Source organism: Pelobates fuscus, chromosome 3 (assembly GCF_036172605.1).
Source record: "Pelobates fuscus isolate aPelFus1 chromosome 3, aPelFus1.pri, whole genome shotgun sequence".
In the NCBI taxonomy this organism is placed as follows: domain Eukaryota; kingdom Metazoa; phylum Chordata; class Amphibia; order Anura; family Pelobatidae; genus Pelobates; species Pelobates fuscus.
Genome location: NC_086319.1, coordinates 249730885 through 249749466, shown reverse-complemented (window position 1 = coordinate 249749466; position 18582 = coordinate 249730885). Strand labels below are relative to the sequence as shown.

The 18582-nt window shown below is 41.7% G+C and overlaps 1 protein-coding gene across 2 annotated transcripts in view; it reads right to left on the bottom strand.

Moving 5' to 3' along the window:
* Nucleotides 1-4597: 4597 nt before the first annotated feature.
* The window catches only part of LOC134601053 (uncharacterized), an 81572-nt gene continuing 67587 nt past the window's right edge, over nt 4598-18582 (bottom strand). Inside the window, exons 8-20 of one of the 2 annotated variants that reach the window (XM_063445469.1) lie at nt 16556-16741; nt 16334-16436; nt 15999-16140; nt 13710-13893; nt 13014-13113; nt 12200-12318; nt 12012-12049; nt 11547-11659; nt 11096-11244; nt 10704-10798; nt 9382-9460; nt 8951-9059; nt 4598-5472 (exon numbers count right to left, since the gene is read on the bottom strand). In XM_063445469.1, coding sequence (XP_063301539.1) covers nt 5399-5472; nt 8951-9059; nt 9382-9460; nt 10704-10798; nt 11096-11244; nt 11547-11659; nt 12012-12049; nt 12200-12318; nt 13014-13113; nt 13710-13893; nt 15999-16140; nt 16334-16436; nt 16556-16741 — 1491 coding nt within the window. In that variant the 3' untranslated portion in view covers nt 4598-5398. Of the gene's footprint in view, nt 5473-8950; nt 9060-9381; nt 9461-10703; nt 10799-11095; nt 11245-11546; nt 11660-12011; nt 12050-12199; nt 12319-13013; nt 13114-13709; nt 13894-15998; nt 16141-16333; nt 16437-16555; nt 16742-18582 lie in introns of those variants that run through there. The other variant, XM_063445470.1, reaches the window with a different exon arrangement.

Sequence of the window (18582 nt, the reverse complement as noted above, 5' to 3'; positions counted from 1 at the left end):
TAGTCCAAAGGCAAGAGGCGGGCAACCAGGCTTCTCCAGTTCACAGTGGCGAGGTTGGTTTCGCCACACTCAGTATGCCACCAGGTGCGAGGCCCCTCCTGTCTGCCCGGCCAGCCATCGCAGACACCGGTCTGCAGCTCCGCAGTGAGCAGAGCTGCAGACTGTGTCTTGTGAGAACTGGCCAATCAGAGCGTTGCTGCAGGTTACCATGGCAATGCTCTGACGGGTCTCGGAAGATGCATGTTCTGCAGCTCTGCACCAGGGAGCCCACACTGGACCACCAGGGAATAAATAAAGGTATTTATTCCCACCATCACCCTCCTCCCTCTCACATCACACCCCCCTCACACCATCACCCCCTCTCACATCACCTCCTCCCTCTCACCATACCCCCTTCTCTGACATCGCCTCCCTTTCCCTCTCACCATTACCCCCCCTCCGTCTCACCATCACTCCCCTCCCTTTCATCCCCCTCTCTCTCACCATCACCCCGGTCCCTCACACCATCACCCCCTGTCCCTCACAACATCAACCCTCTCCCCATCACCATCACCCCCTCTCCCTCCTCCCTCTCATCGTCACCCCTCCTCCCTCTGTCACCCCGCCTCTCTCTCTATTTCTGTCACCCACCCCCTCTCTCTCTCTCTCACTGTAACCTCCCCCCCCCACACACACACAGCCTCCCCAGACACACGGTTATTACCCCCCCCCCCCACACACACACACACACACACACACACACTGTCAGCCTCTTCATGCATCCACACTCACATTAACCACACCTAATCCTGTTAATCTCACCCCTCCATACTCACCTGCCCTCACTCTGCCACACTCATCCCTCCTAACATGCCACAATTGTCCTGACACACTTACCTCCTCTTGCCCTGCCCCTCCCCCACCCCCCCACCCCCATCCATTTACCCCCTTCACAATGTCACCCTCTCCCTGTCACTGGTACCAATTTACTCACCTTGTCACAGTCACCAGCTAAAGACATTCATCACCATACACACACACAGTCAGGAAACATAGCTTTGCCATAAACACAATGCACAAAGGCTACAGGCAGACCCCCATACACACAACACACTTCAAGGCAAAGAAGGTCTTCAGTTATCAGTGATCTGCCTTCAATCAATTTGGGTTTGTGAGTGAATTTCTTAGATTTACATCTCACCCCAATTTCCATACAAAGCTACCCTATGTGTTCGTTATATTTTGTATTGTAGATAACCCTTTTGGGTATTTGTTGCATTCTTTATTGAAGATTTGGAGAAGTCTTTATCTACATACAGACAGTAAATTGGAGTAATTTATCTGTTTGCTACATTACCCCCACTGAGTGTTTTTTCTGTTACTATTCTGTTCTTAGTCTACGCGCTGTATAAGGACATCCAGCGTCCATAAAATCCCCATAGGAAAGCATTGAAGCAATGCTTAAGGGAGGGGCAATCTCGCAATGAACAAAACTGTCAGATTTCTGCGGCACGTAGCTAGTACCACACAGACACGACATGGGAAAACACCACAACCCGGACGGCCTTTCATTTCATTTCTACGCCGATGGTCTAGTGACATCTGGAATCGGGTGAAAAGGGACAATTGAAGCATGATGGCCTAATGTGTCTGACCCAACAATACGCATGACCCCGATGCTGCTCTAATGCTTGTATCGATTTTGACATACTTTCCTCTAACGCTTTATTTCCCTAACCTAATGCCCGGTCCCAGTGGCAAATTTTGTAAAAAATTTTTTGCAATTCTTTATTTTTGGTCGTGCATGAGTATACAGTGCACCCCGCATTGCCACACCACCAATCACACATATACGACAAATACACAATGTAACAGTGAACATGACATCAGGTGCAATCAGAGATACCCCTACGTTACAGTTTGAGTGAACCGCATGGTATTTTATGTTAGGGTTTAGGAGCTAAACTGCACTTTCAATTGTATAAGTAAAAAAAAAAAAAAAAAAAGGAAAAGTAGTCAGCGGAGAGACAAAGCAACATAAGAGAAGAGTTACACTGACTGACTATATGAAGGGTGTAGACTGATGAGTACGGTTTAGTACATGTTGTGCCATTTTGGGAGATCCTCTATGCATAACTTGGAAGCATGTTAAGTCAGTTTAATGGTTCACGTTCCCCTAGACTGGGCATCACGTATTAAGTGTAATATACAATGAGGAAAGTAATAAGAGAAAGAAAAATACATAACTTGCGTGAATGTGAGCTGGGCTATGCAGAGATATACCTAGTGATTAGTTAACTTTGAGTACTATCACCCCCTCACCCCCCCCCCTCCCGTGGTCCCCTGTATGGTCAAAGAAAGCCAATAAGTGATAAAAATAATCAATCATATGGGAGAGTTCAACTAGGGCAGTGAAAGTTAGGAGAAATTTGGCATTTTGCCTGATTTTTAAGTCCCAGTCCTGTTTGAATCATCCAATGCTTTGCTGGGCCTGGATGTGTTCCCAGCGTCATGTATATGGCTGGTCGAAGCAGCAGGCAAGCGGCTGTCTTCCCTGCACCCGCCATGCCGGTAGGCCTCGCCGTGGTTTCGGGTGCACCTGTGTTGCATCGTCGCTTGGGTGGTGTCTGTGCGTCCGCCTCGTTATCACCTGTCACTTGGTGGCCTTTGTATGTAATTTTAGTGCCATTTAGGTATCCAAAAACTGCTGTTTTTGCCCCAAGTAGCAGGAGCTGGTGAGGCAAGCGTCCTCTTAGCTCAGCGGTCAGGCACCGCCCCGCCCCCCACTGGCAAATTTTAACACGTGTGCACCATCATCCAGTTGACATTTTTACAGCATAATACGGTTTATAAGTCACTACACCTGCTCTCTCACTGTTGCACACTGCATTTTCCACACAAGTCTACCCTTCTCTAACTACCACACCACTTACAAGTCAGTAGACCTGCACATTCCTGCTTGTTAAAATAGTCAGTACTAATGTTAACCACATCAGTTAATATAGCCTGATTACTGCACCATGTTTAACCTACCTACTGACATTTATTGCTATGCTACTGTTCCTAGCCTGTCATTTCAATATATAATTTTTTTTTTTTTAAATTGCAGTTTCTTTGAATGTCATGCTAAGAATATATTTTGCCTGTTTTTCTATGCTTATTACCGCTGTCTCAAGCCTTTTTGTTAACACATGCACAATAAAATAAAGAATTAAAAAAAAAAAACTGTCAGATTTCCACAGCTGTCTAGTGGTGGCTGTGGGGAATAACAAAAAACTCGATTGTGGAAGCTCTGTCGTTTGTCAAGTTAACATTTTACTTAAGTTTATGTGGGCCACCCCCCCCCCCCCCCCCCCCCTCTAAAAAACAAGAGTTTGACCTAGACCAGGGATAGGCAACCTTCGGCACTCCAGATGTTGTGGACTACATTCCCCATAATGCTCTAACAGACATAATGCTGGCAAAGCATCATGGGAGGTAAAGTCCAAAACATCTGCAGTGCCAAAGGTTGCTTATGCCTGACCTAGACCAACACAAACTAAAATTTATTGTATCATTCTTCACCTCAAGTTACTTACTATCTCAGTGGTAATGCTACTATCTGAAGTGTCCGTTCCGCTCACTCCCTCAGTCTCTCTGCAAACTGCGGTCTCAGCCAGGAAGGTAGCTGCACTTTCTGCTCCGCTCGCTTCTACCCAACTTCCATCCACATCTCCCCCTCCCTTCTACCCATTCCATATCTCCCCCCTAAACCTTCAATTCATCTCTCTCTACCCCCCACCCCCCACCCCCTTCTATTCCCATCTCTCCCACCCATGTCTCCCTCTTACCCCTTCCATTCATACCCATCTCTTCCTGCTCTGGCAGGCAGCTGTTTCTCTTACAGAGCCGGCACCCGAGGTGTTAGAAGCACTGACTCTGCTCTGCCAGATTGATAGATGGCCCACCTCCCTGCTGTTTCTCACCTGACATAGCAGTACAGGGAGCCAGCAGCGCGGTGTCAGACTGAGCACCGTGTAGTCACGTGACACCTGGCACTCCTACGCAAAGCAGAAGGGGTGGCGCTCCCCCCTCCCAGAGTGCCGGGTGCAGTTGCCTTATAGAGCCGCACGCTGCCTGCTGGCAGAGGAAACGCAGGCCGAGGTGGGCGCAAAAATCATTTGTCAGTCTGCATGCGGCCCGCGAGTTTGACATGCTTGTTGTACATTTTCTTGTGTTTTGATTGGCATTTATCTTAAAATTAGATGCAATGCAGTCAATCGGAATATTTTTTATAAATTTTATTAAATGTTCAAAAAATGTTTTGTGACAAAGCCACTTTAAATAAGTCAAGATCATTCAGCTACAACCATAAAAGTAACATTATTCCAGCTCCCACAAGATAGTTGTTTAATAAGGAACAAACCCCTCCAATTGTATTTTTTTTCCCCCACATACAGATATCTATACCCCATTGTTAATTACAATTACAAGCTTGTTTGAATATAAAGAAAAGTTCATACAAAAACAGTCTTGAATGATAGTCTTGAACATTTGTGAAATTTCTGAACATGGCATAACTAAATCTACACAGAAGACAGATGTTTATTTGTTTATTTTTAATATGGTCACAGTAAGACTGCATCTACACACACAATTTCCTTTTTTGAAAATACATGAAAAACACTATAAACATATAAAACACATTCCCCAAAAACAATCTCATACAAAAAATACTTTGGGTGTTTTTTTTTTGTTTTACATTATGGACCATTTCAGCTTAATGTCTGGGGGTTTCATGTAATAAGAGTGAGTCAAAACTATTTTAGAAATATACATTCATCTAAAAAAAAACAAAAAAAAAAACGTTATAAATTAGTGATAATTGTATGGCCCAAACCCAGTCTAGAAAACATCAAATGTCTCATTTCACCTTCATTAATATTACCCATCAGTTGTCCGCAGGAGCTCTCCAACTGGCTGTTGGGATTAAATAAAAAAACAAAAACACACACCTCTTTTCTCAATAGAAACCTGACCTGTAGAGGGTTAAGAAATGGCCTTAAATATTTTCCTAGCCAGAGTCCAATCTACTAGACTTGTGCACAAATAGGTTTCAGCTTTATCAAACAAATTAAATTGCTGTAAATCTATGCAGCTGAAACGGATTTGTGCACAGGTCTTAGATCTACCAGATAATACTAGTGGAGAATAATGGTACTGCAGATTGTGAGATCTACATAACCAACATACATATGAAAGGTTACCGTTTTCCAGCTTATATCTGCAAAGGCTTAGATTAAAATAATGTGCAGTACAATACATGTGGGTTTCATTGTAGGAATGAAGCAGTTGCTTGATTGCACATTCATTTAGTGGATGGTGATCCTCTTTTATCTACACAATTCTAATCATCTCTTCAGCAGATATCAAGTGACCATCAGCATCCAGCAGGTGAGGGAGCAAAGAAATACGTAGCAAGTAGTATGAAGTATACAAAGAGCAACACGGTGCCTACAGTGAGACAAAACAGAGTTATTGGATTTAAAAAGAAACATCACGTTACAGCCCGTTTACAAAGACATATGAAAACAGAGCACAAAGCTCCCACATTATGATTGCGGTCAAATTTAAAAAATATAAATTAGTTCCGGCGGACTGCAGAGGGAAGCAGTCGCAAGCACTTAGAGCTCCGAGCCCCAAACGTCGATAAAGCTGCTAAAGTTAAAACAACTACATTCACAGACCCCCAATCACCCGCAGAGACTCACCTGGAGTATGGGGAAGAAAAATAAAAAACCGGGTCCGGACAAGACAGCCTCTGAGCGGACAATCGGTGAAATGTGGAGGCAAGCACGAGGCACGCTGGAGCCTAATATGGCGGCCCTCCACGGCGGCTGTTCCGATTTCTCAGACGATCTCTCTGGAGACGCTGAGGACAACTACCTGACAGCCCCAGCCATCACACGGAAGACCAAACCTCACACAAATGACGGTGAGCTGGTAACCACGGGGGTTATGAAAGCTCTACTGGCAGAGCTTCAAAAAAATATATTGACGGATGTATCTGCCCTCAGAGGAGAACTGCAGGGCCTGACAGGCCGTATCAGCACAATAGAGACAACATCACAAGGACACCAGCAGGATATATCGTCCCTGCAACGAGCGGTACAGGACTTACAGAGGCAGACCCAGATACAGGAACGCCGCTATGCAGCCCAAGAGGATAACAGAAGAAGACAAAATCTAAAGGTCAGGGGGCTCCCAGATGAGATTCCCGAGGCCGACCTGCCGCACGTTATACGGCGTATGATAGCGGCCATATTACCGCAAGGCCAGACCAAAGCCATCACCCCTGTGGACCAATTTCGGATCCTTAAACCTCCCAGAGCGCCTCCCTCGGCTACAAGGGACACTAGAATCACTTTCCAAAATGGGAAAGAAAAAGCGACGATTCTCACGGCCCTCCGGGGTAAAACCCCCATGCAATTCGAAAACAGGGGACTAACCTTCTTTGCTGACCTGTCGGGTAGCACCCTAGCCTGGCGCAGATCGCTCCAGCCGCTCACCTCCTTGCTCCAACAGCATAATATCAGCTACCGCTGGCGGAACCCTAGAACCCTCAGTGTTCAGCAAGGAGCGGTCTCTCACCTGATTCACGACATCCAGGAAGCCCCTGACCTCCTGCGAACTCTGGACATTCCGCAGACCTCGCTCAACCAGGAAAGACTCCTCCACCCGACCACCCCAGCAGAAACTTGGGACCCGGCAAAAATCACAACGTTTATCCCAAGAGGCTCGACCCCTGAATCCTACGCTGCGGTCACCTCATAAATACACACAGCTCCCCAGAGTCCATATCACCTTTGGACGCTGACTGAAAACCACCCCAGCAGTCACCTTTGAGATATGCGGACGCCCCACAAAGCCACCCATCGTTGAAAGGGACTGTACTCAAGCCTACGCATTTTCCGCACCATGGTCCACGCGACCTGAGAATGCCCCTTGGAATATTGCTGTGGACGGGGACACAACCTGGGGATGGCGGGATTCTGCTGAACGGGACTTGGGCCATTGCTACAACGGAAGCAGTGCCCTCCGGAGGACAGGAACTGGCTGACAGCTACGCTTTGGTTTGTTCCCTCGGGGGACGCTGTCCCCCACCCACCCACTCACCAGCAATTCCTTTCAAAGTTCCCCACATGGTCCCCCAGATTATATCAGTGCCCAGCGGCACCACCTATTATTTCCTATTATTTCCTGTTATTTCCCACCTATTATTATTATTATTTCCTATTAATTCCTACCTATTATTTCGCCAGAGCCGATCGGGCACAAGGCAGCACATGTCTATAACCAACACATCTCCCGCTCCTAACCCCCACATCACTCGAGTGACTCCTGAAACCATAAGTCAAACATGAGGGGCGAGACCCACATCTTATAAAATTTTAATAGTATTATGCTACTAACCTGATTGCCTAGAAAACCCTGTAACGTTGTCATAATAAGCTGCATCTATTCGCCCTAGACGTAGATCCCCATAACTATATGCATGCACACCTTGACTCCCCCGTTAAAGTTATCACCCCGCTTGGCTTACACAGGGTCTACTGTAGGCAGGTTAAACATCCATGAGGAATACATGCCAACTACATAAACCCTGAGGCGGGCGATATCGCCTTGATTGATCATCAGAGCGAAGCCCCATTAAATATGCAATGCTCGCTATAATTGATAGTAATTACCTCTGAAAAACAATGTGAGCATGCTCTCTAGTTAAGGTTAATCCTGCCTGTCAAACGCCGCCGCAGCGTACGTAAATATCAATCAATACCATACCATAGCATGTACAATCCCACGCTAGCCGTGAATGTTCAGCGTAACCCACAGCATAAACCTTATGCCTGTATTTTCCATGATCTGCTGTCACTCTTCTCATATATCTCGCTATCACCATCTGGCATAGATCTGCTCTGCAGTACCAATCTGTATTTATCACAGTTAAGCTCGTGTTCCATATATGAGGCAAAGATAACGCACGAAGGTCTTATGTAGAGTTAGTCTAAAATTATAGAGGTGTGATCCACCCGAATACCACTGTTAGGTATGTTAATTGTTGTTAGCTATAACTTTGCTGTACTGTCTATTGAGCTCTATACATACTGAAATTAGACTTGTCTCTCGGACTACAGTTGTAGGACCTCTCTGAAAGCCTCTCCAAAGGGTTTTAATTGTTGGTTAACTAAACTGTTTATTCACTACTTTGTCACTCCTCTGAATAATCTTTCCTGACATACACCTTCTACTAACCTATTTAACAAAATGGGACACCAAACTATTGTACTACCGTTATCCATTTAAAAAATGTGCCTGTCTAAATTTCTGATTTGTGCCACAACCTGTAATGCATCTGTTTACCGTTTTACCCTGATGCCGCTGTCGTGGCGCATTGAGGTTACCTGTTATTCTTGCGCACAACAAAAATAAAGAATTTACAAAAAAAAAATATATAAATTAAACAACGTGTTTTCCACTTTGGCTTGTAAAGTGGGTCCCAGTTGCTGGAACTACACAGTCCATCAAGGAAGTAACATACGATTTTAGGCCTTATCTATGGTTACCATTGAAATTCTATTTAGTATATGATATGGGGTTTCATAAAGATAGTGGATGGTGAGAGACCAAATTTTATTTATTACTAAAATGCATGCCAGAAGTGCATGGAGCATCTGTGATCGGGCAGACGTGGAGTATGCACACGGCAGTGGAACATACCCAGGCAACGTTTGAGTTCCACTGGCTTCCGATCACACAACTGCACAAGCGCAATCAGAATTCTCTTTTGTGGCGCCAAATTTGATTTGCCTATTCAAGAAATGTTCACTTTCCATGGTGGTTGACTATTCTGGAAAGTCCTCTAGATGGAGCAAATACAAAAATTCCCAATTCCTAACAGTGCCACCAAATATACCTAGACAGTTTCTCCTACCTTGAAAATAGTCACATTTCCCATCCATGAAGATGTAATTCATCAAAATCACACTGAACATGCTCGCCCACAGATGAAGGTCACTGAATATCAAAGTGAATCCTGTTGGCTACAAGAAAAAAAAAATGAAGGTGCAAAGCCAAAATAAATATAATGCCCATTAAAAGACTTGCTGATGTGGACAGAAAACTGTTAGACTCCACAAACTAGGAAATGTGAACGTCTTGCTTATGAGCAGTTCAGCCATGAGCAGATTCTTATTCATCAATTGGTGTGAGCAGCCTACCATAGGTTCACACTCATTTATGCATATACGTAGAGGATTTTAAATTCAAGTTTTTGAAAATATTGGTTTCCTAAATCAAAGTTTATGGAAGGCCCTGGATATCACATTGATATTTTATTTTACTGTAATAAACATACATACTTACATAAAACACAGAAAACAGAACCAAGATGGGGATTTGCAGCATGCACACTTGGACCGCAATGCAGCTCCCAATTTCTATACTGAGAAAATAAAATCCAAAAAGGTTCAATATGAGAAAAATGAAAGTAAATAAATAATTTAACAATGCTCTACTAAAACCGTTACTGGCAAAGGAAGACAGAAAGCATTGTGTGAATGTCAGTATTACAATTTGCCAGATGATATAATATCCATTTAGTTTAAGTTTTATGAGAACCCACTGCAGTCTGCATCCAAATACATGATTTTCACAAAGACACACAAGATTTCTGCTCTATGTGCACCTGAAGATGAATTACTTTCCAGAATAAAGGCTTCATGCTGTCCTGGATGTGTTACCTTCAGGGGACTCTGCATATTTTGTTCTATGTGCAGGGAGTTGCACTTACTTGAAGTTCACCCTCATGGATGTGGACGTCTATTTTTGTCCTCAACTTCTTGCATTTTATCTGCCAGGAGCCAGCATCACGGTTGTACTCTTGTGCAGAGTACAGCACAGATGTCTTTGGATAGATAATCCCGTGAGACCGCAGGATCTTTCATAGAACTATGCATGCAATGCACAAGAATATGCCTGTTACCCGCAGGGGTTGCTAGTCATTGCGGAAGTTCTGTTTTATCATACTTGAGTTTTTGAGCAGCACCAGAGATGCAATTCTCATGACTGGTCTTCCCTTTTGACCTGCCCACCTGTGTCCTGCTTTATGGGATACTAATAATTGGTCTTGTATAACCCACTCTGGCTGCATGGAGCTCCACCATTAATTAACCAGGACATTCAACACTGGCACAGTGTCTTTAACCCCTTAAGGACCAAACTTCTGGAATAAAAGGGAATCATTACATGTCACACATGTCATGTGTCCTTAAGGGGTTAAAAAACACAAAATAGTGATAACCGAGTAAAACTTAATTCTTAGGCTTTACACTTTCAAATAGGCAACCTACCTTATAAATTGTGACTGAATAAGCTTATTTTAATCCTCAGGATAGACATAACACAAAAAAATAATAAAAACGCCTGAACAAAACAAAAAACAAACAACAAAAAAAAACACCTAAACAAAACAAACAAGTTGTGCTAACCTTTACATAATGAGCAGTAGAAGCCATCAATGACTGTCCAGCTGTTGTAACGCAGGATTTTGTCACATGTCCTCTTGCTGCGGTGCTCTTTACTCAAGATTGTTCCCTTTACCCCATTTAAACCCTTAATATATTAAGTGATATAGAAACTGATATGAATATTCAAGGCATACATTTATTCACTGCAGTTCTGCTTACCTTAAGCTCAGGTTGTTAAGCAGAGCAAACTGGATCCCATTGATAATTTCTGGAAGCTCAGGGATCATTGCCAGCACAGTAACACCAATAAAATACTGGAGAAACAAAAGCCACAAAACAAACCTTCTAAAAACAACTCAATGATTCAATGGTGAATCATGCTGATCTACAAAAATATTTTATTGCATAATGAAAATAGTACCTAGACTACTGTATATTGTGATTTTTGTTTCCTTACAAGATGCTTTAGAAACTCTTGGTTAATTTCTCTACACAACATACAATTAACAGAAGATATTTCTTCACAAAAGGCAATTAAGATTTTTTTTGAAAATGTCATCAAATATTAATGTTTTAAGAATTGGAGCCTTATAGTCAACACTACCACTCACTTGAGACACCGAAGTTTCTGTCAAAATTGGAGTTATATGTTCAGTAGCCAAATCTGCACATGCAGACATAAGCAATGTGGAGCCTATGAGTATGACCATCGCTCGCCAGCGAGACCAGTGGACTACAGCACTATGGTGGTGTCCGGGCACTAAGGGGGAGGAAAATTAAAACATGGCATGGTGCAAGTTACAGAGTTTAGTTTGATCAATTGAGTCTACAATTAGTCTTACACGGATTATGTGGACTCTGGTTTGAAGATAAAACACAAGATAAAATTCATTCAATACCCATAAATAGTCACTTTCAATGTCTCATGCACGCAAGAGGGGAAAAACGAATCTGAAAGATTGCATGTGGACAACCATTTACATTGGAGAAAATTATCAATTTTAGAGGCCAGACTCAGTTTTTTTTTTTTTTTTTTTTTTATGAAATCTACTTTGAACTTACCATGACAGTCACTTATATGAATATCATATATATGTGAGTGCGTCTTCAGAGTAAAGATGAGCCCTATAATATACGCAGCAAGCAAAAGAATGGACACGGTGTACACTAAAGGCCTATAAAGAGAGGAAACAGTTTAAGAGATTTTGTTCAGATGGTAAGATTTGATGAACCCAGTATTGAGATATCATAATAAGGTGGCAGAGGAATTCACATTTGTAATAAAATGCAATTACATACACACATGTGAATTAACTTTAGAGGTAGTTATTGTATATTATTTAGTGACACTTTAGTGCAGCTGCTATAGGGATATTTGATAAGCATATTGCACTTTGGTTTGGCATAAGTATTATATATTCCCTACAATATTTCATTATATTTTTCCAGGTGTTTATGAATATCTAGTATTTCTTTCCAGCGAAGGTATTTTATAAAGAGAGAGACATGCGTCAACAATATACTCACTGAACTTCACTGTAAAAAGCAGTGTTGTTGCTCCCCATCTAAAAAAAAAAAAAAAATACATTAAAAAAAGCGCAAACAAACGGATAAACTTACAGCGGATGCAATCGCAATGCACAGCTTAAACAGACATTCCTTCAAAGATAGTGGGTAAACTGGCTCAATCATCACAGTTTATACGTGGTACTCACCATTTGAGATTGACAGTTTTGGCAGATGTAGCTCTCTGAGGAATTCAGACCAACAGTTATGCATTCCCCACAAATCATTTTTCCATAGGCTTTGGAAAATAGGGTAGGAGCAAAAACACCTGAAAGCATGGGTAGACCAGTAAATGATGATGACAATATATAGTTTGAGAAAGGAAAAAAAGAAATGGAGATAAACTACTTTGTGTTTATGGCTCTTGATCTGGTCACCATTACTTTAAAAACTTGTTCTAAGCACCACAACCACTACAGCTGCAGTTTAGTGGCTATTGTGCCAGTTTTGCATGCAGATGGCATTCAGCGACTGGCTTCTTCTTAATAAACATGGTTTAATATTTCATTGTACAAAGTTGATCAAATGCTTCATTGTTAAATACATTTGAATTCATAGTTATAGAAAATGCACAACATGTTTATTCTGTTATGTTATAAAAAAAAAAAAAAATAAACAGATGGGACACAAATCTATTTTTGTTAGTAACAAATTCATAACAAAAGTAACCACAAAAAATAGGCTGTAAACTCACAGGCTGACTACTTTAACCCCTTAAAGACCAAACTTCTGGAATAAAAGGGAATCATGACATGTCACACATGTCGTGTCCTTAAGGGGTTAATTTGAAGGCGCACCTTCAAAGGAAAATATGTGGTCCAATCTGATGACCAGGTCATGCCCATTTACGACAGTGTGACAATAACTACTACTTATCAAGTGTAACAGTCTGCTATATTGCTACTAAATAATTTAAAACTTCCAGCCTCCTTGTACATCCTAACACCATATTTGTATACTTACCTCCAACAGATATGAATAGCAGAGCAGATCCTACACCTGCTGACCTGCTGTTAAATCTCTGTTCCTGGTGCTTGATGCCACCTATCACCATGCACAAACCCTAGAATACAGATAGAAAGCTGAAGTCAAATGCTGTTGGAAGTACTGAGAGAAGGTCGGAATTCTCTTCACGTTTTCAAGTGATGAATACTCTAAAGCTCTCAAATGTGACCACCACATATATATATATTACAAAGAATACCGGATTTAATTAATAGTGTGTTGGTAGAATTGGCAATGGATGTGCAATATTTAGGGGTCTTATGCAACACAGATAAACATACTTTAAGATGCCGTTTAATGGGATATCACAAACTGTTGCATTGGGAAGCCAATTTTAGATTAAGGTAGCATTGGGAGGGGGGGGGGGGGGAGGGGCTATATTTAGGAGTACCTGCATTCAAGGAACTCTGGGCCATAACTCCCATCATTCTTAGCCAGGCAAAGTACAACCCTAAGCACCCTTCAACTATAGTTTTAGCATGTGCACTCTTTCCAACTGCAGCATTATTAAAACATTAATTGAACTTTTAGTCTCCAATTTTAAAAATGAGTTGTCTGTTATCCCCCCTATCTGCAATAGTTGAGAGAACATTAATGCAGAATACATTTTATGATAACTTATTATTTATAAATTGTATCAACATCAAGACTCACTGGAACGAAGAGGACACACCCCAGCAATGTGCCGGTAAGGGCTGACTTTACCACTTCCTCTAGGCACTTGGTCCCTTCTCGAGCTCCTTTAATCAATGCAGTAATGTAGAAGGTCAACTCAATCATGGAACCGAACGTAGCATTGACCACTGCACCCACAGCAAAGTTACTCTGGGCCGAGACACTGACACACAGAAAAAGTTTAAACATTTCATATCAAGTTTAAATACTTGAAAGTAAATTATTAAATAAAAACTTATAATAATGCGTATTGGAACAGCTCAGAATGTGCATTTCTACTTTGCTTGGTACCGGTTAAACTGCAAGGACCAAAGTTCATAAGCAAGTCTTTCTAACCCAGTCTTATACCCACCTCCTACTCTTTAGACCAGCATATAATAAATACTACCCATATTGTCTTTTTCACAGTTTTGTTTTTGAGATTAATCATCCCAAAGAAGGGTTTCTGCACCATTCAGTAGCTAACCAGAAGTTTATAATATTTTTTGATTGACATTGTATACTAGTCTTTAAGAACATTGAACGGGGCACTTAAAGATGTTTAAGCAGATTTTATAGGCAAACTATACAACATTTCTCAAGCCAATTCAATAATGTACCATGTACAAAAATGAATGCATGTTTGTTCAGGCCTTTATCCAGGGTCTTATTTTTGTGTATGCACATTCATGGTGTACGACGTGGCCATAAATAGTTTGCACTCAATGCAAGACTTGACGCACTAGCATACAATTCAAAAAGTGCATAAATCTATTTACCGTACCGTGTAGTATAAAAATAATTAAATTGTCACATTATGAAATCACACAAAGTGAAATACATAAATTACATACAAAAATATATCAAACGTGTGCATATAATATATCTGTATACAGAATTTATGTGGTTCACTTTGTGTGATATAATAATGTATCTTTTGCACACAGTACAGTAAATAGATTGACTATTTACATGAGTTAATTCTGTGTTTGTGTTAGCTGGATAAAGGTTCCTGTGGAAACTGCAACACCATCTATACGTGCCTTGTAAAACTTTCTTCATGATTATGGATACGTTTGGAACGGTCCACCTTAGTCTGGACTGGAAGCACTACTGGTGGAATTCTTAGCGAGTGTCACTCCAATTTATGCACCTTTTGAATTGTATGCTACTATGTCAAGGCAGAGTCTTGCATAGAGTGCAAACTAAAGTGGAGTGACAGTCACTAAAAATTGGAGAAGGAAAGGGAAATTGTTACCATCAGACTGGCTAATCCCCTTTAACCCCTTAAGGACCAAACGTCTGGAATAAAAGGGAATCATGACATGTCACACATGTCATGTGTCCTTAAGGGGTTAAAGGATTAGTTGCACCCCGAAACAGTTTTAATACTAATGTTTAAGACTTCTGGGCCGAAACTGAAAATTCAGGATGCCCTTGGCTGAAAACAACTTTTTTCCCCAAATGATTTGTGTAGGTTATGTAGTGTGTGTATGGAATATAGTGAGGTGTGGGAAAGGGATCTAGTTTGTATGTTATGTAGAGTGTGTAAGGCACACAGTGTGGGGTGTGATAGGGATGTAGTATGAATGGGACCGAGGGAGGGGGTGACCGAGTGAGGGGGGTGACTGGTGACAGAGACTGAGGGAGGGGGTGACAGAGTCAGGGTGTTAGAAATACTTGTTTTCATTCCTTGGTCCACTGTCCTAGCTCTCTGGTGGTCCGTCTCCAGAAGTGAGAGCGTTGCCGTGGTAACCCATGGCAACACTCTGATTGGCCAGAGATTGCGAGATACAGCACAGTCTGCAACTCCCACCCGGCGGAGCTGCAGACTGTACTGGCTCTCTCCCCCCGGGCAGATGGGAGGGGCCTCGCACCCGGCGGCACACGGGGAAAGCTGCCGGTCCCCTCCCAATGTCGGGTACTCTGTCATGGACCGAGGACCTGTAAAGTCACTCTTCGTTAAGGCAGCAGGAGGGCTGAAAAGAAACGAAATACCTGCCCGGGCGATAGAAATTGCGCACCCCTGGTAATTTGACAGATTTCGGCCGAAAATTTCAGCAGCCGAAATTTCGGTGCATCCCTAATTGTTAGTGTGTGTGATAGGTGATTCATTTTGCTTCTGCCCATACATGCAAAAACAAAAAACAAAAAAAAAAAAAAAAAAAAAAAACCACCACAACAACTTATAGGTAGGTAACTATTTACAACATTAATATAACATATTTTACTATGTTCCGCCATCATTGTTGCTATCAGACTATTAGCATTTCAACAGTTGAAGCTTACCTTGCAATTGCCATCCCAATGTAGTATGACAAAGGCATTATAGAGAGCAGAGAGAGAGTGAATTTCACTGCAGAGCTGGTGTAATTGTTATGGCTATCAGCATATCCCAGCGACAAAGACACAACGACCAACAAGATTAGATCTTGGATGCAGAATGTTAAGGATGAACACTCTTCACTTACACAGTAATATCATAAATGATGAATTTTAAACATCATCTAAGCACAATGATTGATGTGAGCAGCGATCATTTTTTTCTTGTTAGAAAATGAAAATGGGAGTCCGATCACAGGATAAATTTTATACAATTTAACAGAACAGGCAAAACAGGATACTGACAGCAAATACGTTGAGTCCATCCACAGAGTACTTGTAGTAATAAATATTCACACTGTGATAGCAGCATAGAACAACTTCGTACTCACTGTAATCGTCTACCTAATGTGAAAAATAAAAATCCAAGCAAAACTCAAATAAACGTGAACATACTTTGTGTTTTGCGTTATTCTTCCACTATCAATGAGCAATAAAGACATGATAAATTATTAGGGCCTTACAATTCTTGGACTGCGAATGTGCACATGTTCAGGAGGCATCATTAACACTTTAGTTAGTGTCCTTGCATTCATCTTTGAGATGGGAATGAAGAATATCAGAATCCAGGAGATAAAACACGCCAGCCCATGAGTCACTGCAAGCACAGGAAACCCCAGCATAAGCCAAATGTAGGTACTGACTCGCCACTGAAAAAGAAAAATGGTGAGTGTAACGAGCAGGATACTGGACAACTAATTTATTTTTAACTAAAAACAAAAATAGAGCTGGAAGAGTAAATCATAAAGTTTTTAGTAGCTCTCCATATCAAGCATTGCGGGTATCAACAGACAATATACGAAAGAGTTTGCATATCAGATGTTCTCTTCACAAGCAAGGATGTCCTTCCTATTGTACAAATTTTAGATTTATTCTACCCATTGTGCAGTTTATCATTAAAGGATCACTATAGGGTCAGGAACACAAACCTGTATCCCTGACCCTATAGTGTTAACACCACCATTTGGGTGGCTTGCCCCACCATCCCCTTAGCCCCATTAGAAGGGGTTAAAACATACCGTATGTCCAGTGCTGCGCACAGGCCCCTCCCGCAATCTGACTCCTTGGTGACATTAGAATTTATGATTTTTAACCAATCCAATGCTTTCCCATAGAGAAATGCATTGGAGTGGTTGAAATCGACAAGGAGGCAGGATGGCCATAGAGATGCATTAAATCAATGAATCTATGAGGAAAATTCAGAGTCTCCATGCAGAGCGTGGACATGCTGAGTGGCAGTGCTGCACAGTGTGAGGAGTGGCCACAGGAGGTTTCCCTAGGCTGTAATGTAAACACTGCATTCTCTCTAAAAAGGAACGGTTTGCATGAAAATGCCTGAAGGTAATTCTATTCACCAGAACAACTACATGAAAGGGACACTATAGACACTATAGGCACCCAGATCACTTCAGCTCATTGTATTTTTTTAAAAGACTTCATTTTCTTTTTCTGAACTATGTAATAATTTTTTTCTTTTTGTACAGTTAATCGGAGAGAGGAAGTGTTAGCGGATCCAGGGATTGATGTTGAATATGTGTTTTGATGTATGCGGAGTGTAGAAAGAAAAAGTATTTATTATTAGGCCTTTATCACTTCCCACTGGGTTGCATCTTGTTGATGGATTTGATTGAACTTTGGGAATAGGCGACTGGTTGGGAGGACTGGTGAGGAGAATAATAATGTGTGAATTTTTTTTAGGGTATGTGCCATTTTAATCTTTCTTCTCATTCAAAACCCATTCATAAATACCTAAATGACATAAGGAAGGTGGTGACAGACCTAAAACAAGACAATGAATTTGATGGGTTTGACTGGACTGGTTTCAGAAGCTGGTTAGGTTCCCTCAGAAGGAAGGTAATGAATAGGCGATGTAGTAGCTATCTTTTGCGTGCTCGTGCTGCATGTCTATCTCTGTATTTAAGGGTTTGTATACTGCTATTAGAAGAAAGGTTAAATCCTCAGCCTTGGATTCTGATGGACAATATCTATCCTTATCCGCATAAGATGGCAGCTGCTCTGTGAAGGAGGAGCAGGGCTTGCACGGTCACCGCTCCCACTCAGGTTTCCAAATTGTTTTGTTTTTCCTGACCACAGATTACTCGGCAAGCCAGGTAATTTTATTAAAGGACACGGAGGCTCTTATTAGGCTTATCTCTTTCTTTTATTCCTCAGCAGCAAAGAAAAAAGCTAAGGTGTTTATTTGAAGGAAAAAAGAAACATGCATAACTACCCTCACAGGATTAACATTACATCATCTCTCTTAACCAAAAGGAACAGTCCTAGTCTTATATCCTTCCATGTAACCTCCTCCTTTTCCTCTTTCTTTACTGCTGCCTCAGCTAAGTACACCTTTATTTTTCCATTACAATATCTTGTGATTTGGAATGTATTTGCAAAGTGATTTGACGGTTATTGCCGTTTTTCGTTATATATAACGCCTTGTCGTTTTGGCTTACCTCCCTGTGGGTCTTCCCTCCGTCCTCCGTCAGGG